Source organism: Pollicipes pollicipes, unplaced genomic scaffold, assembly GCF_011947565.3.
Source record: "Pollicipes pollicipes isolate AB1234 unplaced genomic scaffold, Ppol_2.1 Scaffold_4295;HRSCAF=5057_pilon_pilon_pilon, whole genome shotgun sequence".
NCBI lineage: Eukaryota > Metazoa > Arthropoda > Thecostraca > Pollicipedomorpha > Pollicipedidae > Pollicipes > Pollicipes pollicipes.
The window spans coordinates 41,781,420-41,794,762 of NW_023596461.1; the positions used below are offsets into that span (position 1 = coordinate 41,781,420).

The window sequence follows — 13,343 nt, forward strand, 5'->3', positions numbered from 1 at the left end:
CCGACGACTGACGCGGCGCGCCGGCCGCCTCCATGTTCAGTGACGTCACGGGCCGCCGCCAGCGCCGGCGCGCAGCAATAAGAAGTGAAAGTCGAGGGAGGTGCCGCAGGTAGACCATGGCGGGGTAGGAGCGGAGAGCGCGATAGATCAACGCGGAGGCCGTGCGGGCGAGGAGGACATGGATACCATCGAGCATGGAAGGGGCGGCGTGTTATCGACCGGATAAATTAAAAGTAGGGTACGTACAAAGGAGACTTCTTAGAAACATGCCTTATGGAGTGGTCTAACTATCTAGCTTTTAACAGTTCTCTCACGGTCAGTGTCGTGATAGCATCGCCGGCACGAGCGCAGTTGTTATCCTCTGCATCGGAGGGAGAGGGGCGGTGGATGCGCGACAGGCTCTCTCTTCACTCCACCCCCCAACCCTGAGAGCAGCTCTTCCCTTCGTCCAGCTGCAAGAAGGCCAAAGTCGTAGAATTTCATGCTAAATGTCTAGTTTCAGGGACGGCTTTAGCAATAAAGCACCTACCCTGTCGCTAACGGACTCATTAAAGCTTCGCCCATCATGGCAAACGTGCATCAACAAAATCTGCGAATCAACAAGTTCTACGGTCCAAATAACCAAAGCAGGTCCCAATTTGTATCGATTTTTCGCCATGAGCACCTTGAAATAACGGATGGGTTGAACCGCATCCGGTAAAATTTGGTAACCTATTTTCGTGATACGTTACACAACTGTCCTACATAACTCTATTGTTTCCAGCACCACACATGTTTAGTTCATGCTGACACAGCTAAGCATTGTAGCACAATGGTTTTCGACAGACTTTCGAGAAGTGCGAGACGGCTTCGGCTGTCCAGTTGCTCGCCCTCCGGTCGTGTTTTCTTCAAACGTTGACTTTACTCTGGCGAGATGAAAGGAGAACGAGCGCCCGCGTACGGCCTCCTGACTACGATTGAACTGCCTTTATATCTTGTATTCGTCCGTGTTGCTCCCCCGAGCTGACCTGAAGACCTTGTCGCCGGTGTCATCGGCGCATGTCAGGCACAGGACGCGTCGTCACAATGACGACTCTCTACAGAAAATCACAAACCTTGCTTACCAGGGTTCTCGGACGCGCCCACGCAGTGATGGAAAACCAGATGGAAACACCGCAGGTAACTAGATGGAAAACCAGATGGAAACAACGCCCATATATCGCTGCTTTGCACGCATCAGCCTTTTGACTCGCTATTTTAGTTTCTTTTCGTCAGCACCAATGACATATACAAATGAATATCGCTTGTTTACCCTCATGCTGATAGGGGTCCGTATCCGCCCCCATGCCGCTCAGAGCAGGTGTAGAACCGCCAGCGCTTCATTTAACTTTCAATACCTAATTTAACAACAATTTCTGCCGCGCCAGCTCTATATCTTCGAATCCGGAATTGCATCAGGTCACTAACCTTCACGGTTTTTGGTTGGGATGTGTTGGAACAAAACGTGGCTCAGCATATTCACCAGAGATTAATTCTTCTGGATTCTTGGTTCGTCGTCATTGGGACTTTACCACGCACTTAAATGTTGAGTCTATACGGCGTCGCCCGCCTCTCACTTTGGCAGGAAGGGCGGACAATGTGGGGAATCGAACCTCATATCTCTATTTCCCCTGACGGCAGTGGTTAACGCAGGCGCGGTAACTACTACACTTTCGGCACCCTGGATTCTTGCTTGTTAGCACCGGGCTTCTTTGCGGCAATATTGTCCCCAATGCTCATATGACATTTTGAGTATAAACGGTTAATGATCGAAGTTGACCTTTAGGTACATAACGCGATGTGTCAGCTGGCCCTTCTTTTAGACACAGTCGCTCCCAGCTTCCACGTGCTGTCTGACACCGCCCCAAAAGATGTCACGGTTCACAAACCTAGGGCGTCTTTTAGCTCTCACTTTTCGTACTATGCCGGACCTGCTCCACGCTCACGCTGTGCTCTCAACGTTCTATTTTCCTTTCAACGGCCAGTGTGACCCGGTTACCCGTGAGCTTCCTTTGGCGCCGTAGTCATCATAGGTCAGTAATCTAATGGTGGAGTGTGAGGTCAAGCGGTGCAGCGCAGCAATCTGACTGAACAAATCGCCGAAATGCTCACGAACTTTGGCGCCAAGAATAGCTTGTAGGCAAGCCATACGCAACCAGCTACAAAACCACCGCAAATTATCTAGTATGACGCTGGCCTCGCACGCAAAGATGCAGTGCGTAAATCTTGTTCAGAGTCGCGACAGCCGTCTACTGGCTGTTAGTTTGCATAACTCGCTCAGTTCTCAGATGAGCTCCCGCGGTCAGATGGCCAATCACCGCCGTCAGTTTCAGGCTAGAGAGGATCAAACCCGTCCGCCCGTAGCTCAGTGTGTATCCGCTTACACTTGCTTCAGTTCTCTGTGCAGTTCACTGGGAGCGAGGACCTCCCAGACATTTTTTTGGACATCGCATTTTTGCGTCGTTGTTTCGTAAAAAGCTATGGCAAAAGTGATCTGGATGCACAAGGGAAACATTGCGCGCAGTGCGACGCAGCATTGTTTTCTCAAGATCGGTCATCTGTTGATCGGGATGAGCTCGCTGAGCCTCCGCGGGTCAGTGCACTTTGGCGCATCAGCGTCCCACACGGTACGTTACGTTGTCAATGAAGAAACCTCGCATTTCAGTCCCCCTCTGGGGCGGCCAAGGACACAAAATCTATACAAACCTTTTCGATTATGGTGAATATGCATATAAATACGCTATTCTATATAAAGCAAACAATTTTTCAAATGCGCGGCGTCACCGACACAAACGCCAATCATGAGAGCTGCCATAGGTTCTCCGCCCGAGCTAAACGTCGCACCAAAACGTCGGATTGTCACGCGGCTGCCAGCGTTAACATCCGACGCCCAACGAGAGGAGCTAAAGCGCCTTCAGCGCCTGTGCAGGGAGGCCCAGTCGGCCTCGGGAGGCCTCGGTCACGCACCATCGGCCCGCCGCTGCTCGGCGAACCGTGAGAGTGCCGACCAAAAAACCGCCGCCGAATCCAAGCGAGCCCGATAAGGTAGCCTTGACTGAACAACCGAAATACTTCAAAGTCATCCTCGTCCATAGAGCTGATTGCCATTCGGAGCAGGTAGGGCTGCATTCCTCACAACATCTGGTGTCTTCGGCAAACAAAAAAACAACGCCGCGCCGGCGGGTCGCGCTCGATCCCTTTGAGCCGTCGGCGCCCGCCTGAGGCCGGGAAATACGCCGGCCCATGACAGTACCGGGCGGCCATTGGAGCGGCCGGCCGGACTCATCCATCACCGGCGCCGGCAGGCCAGCTATTTCAAGGCCCGCCGCGGCGCGCACCGTGCGAGCACGCGCCGGCCGCCGCCAAACACGCACCTGGAGCGTACATCCGGCGGCCGCGCCGCCCGCACCGCCGGTCACTGCGGCACGGCGGGCCGGGGAGTCGCGCGACGGCGGAGCGGCGGCGCGGCCGGTGCCGGCAGCGACGTCCAGGTACCGGCCGACACTCGGCTGACGCCGTGGCCCAGTGATGACGCGTCGGAAGTCCCGGTCCAAGCGGTCCGCGAGGTTCCTCCTGTTATAAGGTCCATCCCAAGGGCTGGAGACTGCTGTCCGAGCCAGCCGATGTATGTCCCTGGTTCCTGTTCATCCGGCCGTAATATTCACCCTGATCTTGCGATTCTGAGGTCCCCCACTCCCTACTCGGCCGATGCTGAGGCCCCCAGTCCTTGCGACGCCGACGTCGACGTTCCCAAACTCTCCCTAGCCTGTGGTTATGTCCCCGTTCCTCGCCGTCCAGCAGTACCCGCCGCATCCCCCAGAGTAGGTACCCAGCCCCCATGTCCACACGTCTGTCTCGCCAAGCTGCTCCTACACACCACCTCCGGAATCCTCAAGGTGGGTCAAAGCCCTTCACATCGTTGGCGCTTGGAGGGTTGGGCTTGCTGGGCCATGGGAGGGACCGCCGATATAGCAACAGGTGCAGAGACGCAGGTAAACACCGCCAACGCGCATGCGCAGGGTCGCCCCAGCAAACGGAGGAAGCGGCACGCGGACGGACGGGAAGCCGGATCAACGGACCGATGGGGAGGTGGGGCAGGATCCAGTAAGACATCCCTACAGCTTGACAGTGCCAATATCAATAGACACGGCAATCAAATATACAGCTAGGTCGAAGGTCGGAAGGTCATCGAAGGTCGGAGCTAGATTCACGATCACCGTATGGACTGATGTGATTATCAGCCAGCCACGCCGGACCCCGGCTCTCTCCGTAGACTGCCGCCCCACGCGCCACGCGGGCTTAACGCTGATGCAGCGCGATCACCAGCCCTATCCGCCGCCATCTACCCCATTTGTCCGTACGAATTGAGCTCGAAGCGCCTTATCACGCGCCTGAGTGGCCGGTTTGATACCCTTCGCTCGGGTGGGGGTCAATTTGACCCCCTGAGATCTCAGAAACTAGGAGAGTTAGGCACACAAAATTCAGAGGGTGCGCTGGCCTGTCCGTGAATTCACTTGCGTCAAAGTATGAGGTCTTTGGTCATGACCTTGGGTCAAATAAAGTCAAGCAAAGTTAAACTCCAGCCCGGTGTCCGAAGTGCACCCAGAACCTAAATGCCTGTTTTAAGCAAAAGGCTGCTGATGCGCATCTAGGTCAGTGACCTTGTTTGACCTTTCCAAGGTTAACATGACCAAAATCATACAAGATTGCTTTGAGTTTTGCATTTGAGTAAACGTCAAAGATGACGCTAGGCAGTATGTTGTAGATCAGGTCAGTGACCTTTGCTAAGTCAGTGATCTATTCTGACCTTAAAGAAGTCCATGGAAGATGTATAATGCAGTTCCTGTTATTAACAAATTCGAAATGAGCAGCAGAACCTACCCCATACAGCAATTTCAGGAGTAATAAAACAGGTTGGTTTTGACCTTGATTTGATTTTCAAACCTAACCCTGCCTGGGTTAACGCAATTTGTTTATTCAACGTTTTGTTGCCTAAGTAAGTATCTCAGAATTGTATGGCTTCGTCTAAAATCCCGTTGTTGCATCAGATTGAACAATTTACTAAAAATTTGCTTCGCCGAATCCACGGCCTGACTTTGACTTGCCGTAGGTAACTTCACCACGTACAACCTACATATTTGACACCAAACGATCCGTTATTCAATTGCCTATAGCTAAGCAAGATTTGGTGCAACTACGCCGCACCGTTTGAAATTGCGTTGCGGAAAACCTTTGGGGGGAAGTCAAATTCCCCCCCCCCCATCCACCTGAACGGGTGCTGAATAATACCACATCAGTGTTGCCAATACATTTCCGCATTTCGAGTTCACCTACCGTCTCCCTTGGCGTTCAAAATACTCCATATCCCGTATTCGTAATTGGCGTTGCAATCGCCAGGCCTTTGCTTTCTAAACGAAGACACTAATAACATCGTGGTTATGCATATACCGCGTACCAAACGGGGCAGCAGGAACAATTTGAAGAGAAAGCAACGAGCAGGCGCCAGCCGGAAGTCCGGAGGCATGATGGATGAGGTCTTTGCTAGAGAGGTGCCACTAATTGACAATATATTCGTTAATTCCTTCTCGAAGTAAACCAACACTGTGGCCATCAACCTCACATTGCCCATCCGCCGCTTGCCATATTGGGGGATAGTTACATCAGTGGAAACCATTACGTTTCCATTAGCTTCATGGACATGGCCCAATTCTGTCATTTTCATATTTTGGTAAATTACAGTACTTGGAAACATGCTCCCGAGTCAAATGAACACCAATTTGTTTCAAGCATGACCGCCGGAATAGGCGAGATGGAACTGAAAAGGCGCAGGACGGTCCCGCAATTATGTTGGGTACGTGGGAATGCTAAACACCTAACTGAGAAGACGAACCATCCGCCTCAGTGAACGTGAGCGCAACGAGCATCGTCCAACGCTCTGAAGCATCAAAATATGTCGGGGCAAAAAGGAAGCCCCGGGATTCTCTAAACCTCCTTGATAAGGTCACCGGGCCCAGCTGTGTGGACGGCTCACAGGTGCAGGCCGACCGAGTCCAACGGTGCCCATGCTCAGCACAGCTGCGGAGCTCGCAGGCCAACGCTTTTGCGAAATCCGCTAGATGGCACTAGCTCACAGCCGCCTTGGTCACACAAGGAGATTGGCTGTACGACTGAACGTTGTGAGCCTCTTGATGAAGCATTTTCGCCCTCAACAGTCAGCGCTTTCTGATATAAGCTTTGCCTTTTGTAACAATAAAGACACGCGCGGCGGTAGCCTATAACGACCGCTGCGTCACGCATCTGCGCTTCAATGGGCAGGCAAGTCTTCAGAGCCGTAATCTCCAAACCAGTGTGGCAACGTGTAGCGATTGGCCAGGGAAACGCGCAGTTTTATCGAATATCCTCCTACGAAAGTAATTTTCACACAAGAGTAGACCGGGCAACAACAAATATCACCCGCGACCTTCTTCCCCCCATAGGCACCGACCGCGCCTGGCGCGCAGCTTGGTTTGCAGTGGCAGTGGGCCGGTTAGGCAAGTCTTCTATTTTCATTTTCCCTTGGAACAGACAACTCTGATTCCAGACAGTTCCTGTTTAGGCCCAGGAAACACTCAACAACTGGAATTGTCACTTAACCGTCATGTTTTAGGCTGCTGGGCTATGGACAAAAGACTGGGGCAAAAGGAATATCACTACCGCACATTTGCTCCTCAAAAGACCCCTGTCCATGCTCAAATGAGCATAATTGTTCAAGCCTAGAGAACAGCCAAGTTCTCTCAAACAGGTAACGGAATCAACCAAAAGACTATGCCTTTAATGCGACTGCAACACAACTTTCCAAGCATTCAACTCAAAACTGGTCTTTCAACTGTCTCAGTGTTTTTCGAATCAAGCTGATATAGGTAGTGGCAGCTTAGAAGTGCGTAAAGCTCAAAACAAAACAAAAAAGTCGCTCGGAAAACAGTGTAGAGCCATTATCTCCCAGCCACCGGCCTGAACGCGTCGCCATGTCGTCGAGTGGTGCGATACGTGAGCGTCGTCTGCGCAGGCGGACCATCGACAATCAACAGCGGCCGCCATTCCTGAGTCCGACGGCATGGGGGCCTGCAAAACGACCACGCGCGCAGCCATGTTTTGCGCAGACACGTGCCGCACAGCCCGCAGCATGCCCAGTGGCTCACCTTCAATGGAAGCCACAGATGACGTCGATATGTGCCTCGATCCTTCACCTGTAAACAAGCCAAGGCATGAGAGCAGGGAAATGGGTCCGGATGTTGTCACAGTGATGGCGAGTGAGTGATTCAGGTACACCAGCCTCGCCTGGTGCATGTGCACACACGACACAGCGGGGGGACGGCGACTCCAGCAACGACGATAAAGTGACCCAAGTCCGGGGAGAGATCGAGTTTTGGGTTAGGCAAGGCAATGGGCTCGCCACGCCAGTCTCCTCAAAAATTTTACCAAGTGACGTTTCTAGACATAAAACGCCAAGTCTCAGTATCCCGCTCTGCTCCCGTTACCGGCGGGAGCCGTGCCATCTCGCCACGCCACCTCTCGGACAGGCGTCGGACTACCGTCGTTACTCGTGTACAGCAGCGCCGCAGCCAACGGAGGAAGGAGCCCCCTCCCCCCGCCCTCTCGGACAGGCGTCGGACTACCGTCGTTACTCGTGTACAGCAGCGCCGCAGCCAACGGAGGAAGGAGCGCCCCCCCCCCCCCCCCCCTCCACCCCCCTCACCCTCTAGACCCGGATTTGGTTTTGTTTTTCACCATAGAAAGGAAGTTTCCCGAAAGAAAGTTAAATGGGCGTGATGTGTACTAACCGAGCTCCGCCAGACGACGCCCTTGAGAACACGCTGGCTGCGCCCCTGTTCGGCAGATTAAACCTATTCTGGTTAATGCAGTTGCCGTGCGCTCTGTCATTGGCAGGGACTATGCGGACGAAGCGGCGCATCAACACTGGAATTTTATCTCCGCCCACAACGCCACAGTTCCCTTACAAATCGCGAGTTTTATAGGACACTATAACATAAGCCATATTGACGCACGAGTCCTTAATGGACATATGAATAACAAATAACACCAAGCACTAATCGTACTAACAACCACGCACCAAAACCTTAACGGAGCGTACATTGCAGCATCCCCTTGCGAGGCAGACCGCGAGGCGCATACCTTTTGCCATGGACGCCCGAGGCGTCACGTTGGACTCATAGCCGGCAGCAAAGTCATTCCACAAATTGGCTGGGGCACAACTGTTCCACATTTCCAGCCAATGGCGGCCGGGTGAGTGTTAATAACATACGTTCTGTTAAGCGCCGTCTCGTAATCTCGGCACTTTTTCAGTAAATAACTAACAAAGCTAAATTAAAAATAGAAGTGACGGAAAGGCGTTTCTACGAGTCTAATCGAGAATACGAGAATAAATCGTCTAAGCATTCTCCGTTTCGAACACAGTTTTTCAAGATTATGTTTCCACAAGGCTGCTACTGAGAGCATTGTGTCCATAGCATGCAGCACTCCCATACTTTGATAACTAACCTATCCGAGTATGAATACACCAACGCTATGCCCGTCGTCTCCCATATCCGCCGTCCTATATGTCCAAGTCCGTTGCATTGACTCCTGACACCCGCCATCCCCATGCATCCTCGCCTGAAAGCGGTGCGCCCAGACAGACCCCCGCCCCCTCCCCCCTCCGTCCGGTCCCTCCCCTGTCTGTCGCATCTGCAGGCCGCTAATACGTCTGAACTTGGCGAGGGGACGGCGAGCCAGACGATGAAAAAGTCCGACGCAAAAAACCACGCGCCGTCTGGCGGGAGCATCGAAAAAAGCGCGCCAAAACAAAAAACCGTCGGCAGGGTTCACCTGCCCGCCGCCGGAGTACGTGCACCTAAAAATGCTGAGGCCAAGAGATTGCTTTTCAGCCGACCGAACCGGGAAACAGCCAGTCTACATCGCGTCGTCCGTTCCCGGTAGCGGCTGACCGCCAGCACGACAGCGTGTACAATCACCAGCAGCAGCCGCGGCGATTTGTTTGCGACAGCACGCTCGGATCCGGGTGTGTTTGGCGCATGACCGTGTGTGATGCTGTACACCTAATTCGCGCAATGCATATGATTCAGTTGAACAAAATAACGAACGAAAAAGAAATAAAGAACCACGCGGATGAGCTACATTTGACGTCCCGGAGCCTGGCGTGATTCCAGGAAGACCTCATCGGACCACCGATGTTGCACATGGGCAACGCAGTCACGCGGGTTTGCGTTTCCCGCGCCGGAGCGCGGTTCTGGCTGGCCGCCGAGCAGGGGCCGCTCGTCTCTGATCTAAAACGTCACCTGGCGTCATCGTCATCACCTGGCATCATCGCGTCCGACGAGTCCAGCTCCAGGTCGTCGATGTCGTCGCCGCGGAACACCAAGTTGACCATCTCCTCCGGCGGCTGGCCCAGAAGCAGGGACACGACACCGGGCCGTTCCAAGCCGAGAAGGTCGGCCGTCGACTCGGCCTCCGTCTCCTCCTGGGGCCTCAGCGCCCCCGCACCGGCGGCGGCGGGCGACCCGCCGTCCAGTCGGCCGTCGTGCTCCTGCTCTGCTGCCGCCGCCGCCGCCGCCCCCGCGGTGAACCACCCGTCCTCAGGGCTGCCCGCCAAGGGCTGCTGCAGCGCCGCCGCTCGCGGACTGCTCTGGGGGCCGGAGGCGTCCGCGCACGACCGGCTCGGGCTGCTCAGGCAGCGGCCGCCCGAGCCGACCGCCCTCCAGCTGTCGGCCGCTGCGGCCGGCGTGCTCCCGCCACACGCAGAGTCGCCCTTCGCACAAAGCTCCACCTCACCCCTCGGCGAGACTAGCTCCTTCTTAATGACGGGCACGGCGTCGTGCTTGTTCACCCCGGCGCCTGCAGCGCTCGCGTCATCCAGCTCGCCTTCGAAGGATTCGATTTTGGCGATCCCCCCGCGAAGAGACTCGGAGAGGGTACGCCTGCGCTGACCAGCACTGTTCCTCCCTCGTTCCGATCTCGACTGTTGGAGCTCGAGCAGCCGCAGGGAATCCCTGGTCCAGGGCGCAGTGCTGATCGTGCTGCTGCCGTTCGCCTGGTGGGCGCCGCTGCCGGCTTCGGCAAAGACCGGGTCGACGGTAGGCGCCTCCGGACTGGCCAGACCTCGGCGACCGCCGGCCGGGGATCGGCCGCCGCTGGTGGGGGTCACCAGCAGCAGGACCCGCCCAGCACCGGCAGCCACCTCCCGCTGCCCCTGGCGCCGCGTCATCGCCGCCTGGCGCGCCCGCTGGCCGGCCGGCGCGCCGCCTGGAGCCACCGGGGCCGACCTGTCCTCCGCCTCATCGTCCCGCGGTGCCAGCCGCGCCGAGCCGGCCCGCTCGGCAGACCACGCCAACGGGTCGGCAGCGGCGCTCCGGAGATGCGGCGACTGAACGGCAGGACCCGCCGCACGTTCCACACGCGTCACCTTTGCGGCGCGAGCCGGCCTCGATCGGGGCGACATGATCCGACCCGGCGCCGCCCGCTCGCGTCCGCTGGAGCTCACCGCGCGCGCCGGCTCGCCGTCGCCGCGTCCGCTGGAGCTCACGGTCTGCGGCGTCTCGCCGTCCGCTCCGGTGTGGTCCGCCTCGCCGTCGCCGCGGCCGCTGGAGCTGACCGTTCTGGCGAGCTCGCCGTCGCCGGAAGAGATGACGGCGCGCGCCGTCTCGCACAGCGCGCTCGAGCTGACGCCAGGCGCCTGCAGCTGGCCGCCAGCCGCCCGCGGTCGCTGGTTCACCACAATCGTCACCGTGCCCAGCCGGTCCAGGCCGACCAGCATGTCCTCGGTGAGCGTGCGTGGCACGAGCAGCCGGAGCGGCTCGGCGGCCGGCCGGCGGCGCGCCGCCCGCTCCCGCTCCGGCAGCGGCCCGCCGGACGTGCCCAGCATCGCGCCGACCCGCGCCCGGCACGGCTCAACACGGGTCCGACACGGCCCGGGCGTCGGCCCGGCGTCGGCCCGACAATCGCCTGAGCAGCCCCACACACGGGCAGGGGAGAACACAGACGGACGGGCTCCGGCCTGCTATCTGTTCGGCGGCCTCACGGTCTGCTGACCTCACGACGTCCTCCAGCTGCCGGTCCCCTCAGTGTCCTCGCCGTCCTCGTAGCCGAGCACTCGCCACACTCCTCACAGTCGCCGTAAATACAGGCAGGCCTCCTCCTCACAGCTGTGCGGAAGACCACCGGTCCGTTTGATTCGTCGCCTTTTGATTGGCCCAGGAGCGTCGCTTCGACCGATGTCACATCTACTTGAGCGTGCCGCCGTGTTCACTGCCACCCCGGGCCACGCCCCGCACGTCTGGAGGTCTCACGCAGACAACACGCCCACCGGCCACGCACATGTCCTGGTCCGCGGCGACCGCCTGTCGCGCGGGGCCCATGACCGCTACGCACCCGCCGCGCTCAGTGCGCCCCGCCGTCTAGACACGCAGCCAGCCGGCTCGTCCCCCGTATTTACCCCGTTAGTAATTTCTAGGGGAGCGGGCCGGCCAGACAGTACCGGCGCTCAGTGCAGACCGTGCCACTGTGGGCGCGACAGCGGCGCTAGACGGCGGCGAGGGCGGCGCCGCACGCACTGAATGCCGGCCAGCGGCGGGCCCAGCAGCCACGCGGTGGATCGTGTCGAATCGATGCCGATTTCAATCACGAACAAGTCACGAGTCAGCCGTCGACTGTTGGCGGAACTCTGAGATCGAACGCTGCGTGGTGCAGCCTGCACGCGGCCTCACGAGCAGCCGGCGCGCCGCGGGGCCCCGGCTCGACGGTCCGTGCTCGTGTTGTGCCTGCCGCCGCCACCGCCGCCGCCGCCGAGAGGGAAGTCGATTGGTCGCACAGCGGCGCCGCGGGAGCCGGCACCGACGGCAGGAGGGGAGTCCCGCCGGCGTCCGACAGCCCCGACACCGGCGGAGCCGCCGCACGCGCCCTAAGCCCTCGACAGGAGGGAGGGAGCGCTCCAACGTCAGACAGCCAGACGGTGCAAAGCGTCGAGCCTCCCTCAGCGTCTGGGCATGATTTCATCCTCAAAATGACCGATACACACGGGCCTTGTACAGGCTCTCTGCCGTTGAGATGGGAGTCCTCGATGTCGGACCGACCTGACCTGACCTGACCTGACGGCCGGCGGCGCCATTCGGTCGGCGGGCCCGGCGCGCCGCCGTCGAACGCGCAGTGCCCCCGGCGTCACGCGGCGCCGGCGGGAGGGGAGGGCGCGCCGCTACGCCGCCGTTTACCATACGGAGCCGGACCAAAACAAAAGGCCGCTGCCGCCGCCGCCGCCGCCGTATTTCAGTTAGTGGGGTACGCCGCCGGTTCAACGACCGGCGCCCGAGGCGAGGCGGCCGCGGCAGAGGTCAGGACAGAGGACAAGGGCGGCCGGCATGCACGGCGGCCGTAAACCCGGCCACGGGCGGCAGGGACGCCTCACCCCACACACACGCACGCGCAGGGAGGGGTAACCGAATGCCGGCTGGGATACGCAGGGGAGAGTGAGTTACGGGGCATACAGATGCAGGCACTGCCGGCTGGCAGGGGCGCCAGTCGGGCCACTATGCAAATGAGAATGGACTGCAGATGGTTGTTACATGCGAGATTCGATTGCGGCGGTTCATGTATAACAGAGAACCTGCATTGCAGAAAGTTCCATCAGCCATAGAGGGTAGCTGCTGTGCTGCATAAAATAAAACTAAAAACATACACGGCACGCGATGCATGCAACCAGTGTTAAGAACGCACCCAAGGGGCGGGGCCCCACCCCCAACACCCCCTCAGGTTCAGATTTTCGTTTGCTTTTCACCCTGGATGGCTCCCAACAGAAGCTTTAAAAATGGTCGTGATGCGAACTTACCGAGCTCAGACTGTGCCCGCCCTTGTGTGCCCGACCCGTGTAAAGGAAACTCGGCGAATCTGAACGCACCGTTAAAACCGTAATATCACCGAGCCCGCATCTCACGACGATTACACCATTCCGAACAAAAAGCTCGTGCCCCCATATCCGCTGCTTTGTTCGTCTGGACACGTTTGTCTAGACACCGCCGATCTGAATGTCAAAAGCCGCGCCGCGCCGAATGGCCGCGAATCGGGACCAGACAGGAGCGCAGCCCGACGGCACCGCCTGCCGCAGGGGCCAGCACGTCCGCCAGACACAATGACGGGGGGAGGGGGGTCGCGGGGACAAAACAGCGGCGCGCTAGTCGCGTCCGTCGGCGGCGCGCCGCGCGGGACTGGCGCGCTCACGGCCCGGCTGCGGCGCGCGTTTTTCCCGTCATTATTTCACGTCCAGCCGGCGAGAGGCGGGC

General features: G+C 58.1%; 1 protein-coding gene across 2 annotated transcripts in view; it reads right to left on the reverse strand.

The window, feature by feature from the left end:
- LOC119096413 (ecdysone receptor) overlaps positions 1-13,343 on the reverse strand; it is a 50,395-nt gene that overhangs the window by 20,210 nt on the left and 16,842 nt on the right. The window contains exons 1-2 of one of the 2 annotated variants that reach the window (XM_037219304.1): positions 9,373-9,460; positions 7,197-7,244 (exon numbers count right to left, since the gene is read on the reverse strand). In XM_037219304.1, coding sequence (XP_037075199.1) covers positions 7,197-7,244; positions 9,373-9,445 — 121 coding nt within the window. In that variant the 5' untranslated portion in view covers positions 9,446-9,460. Of the gene's footprint in view, positions 1-7,196; positions 7,245-9,372; positions 9,461-13,343 lie in introns of those variants that run through there. The other variant, XM_037219301.1, reaches the window with a different exon arrangement.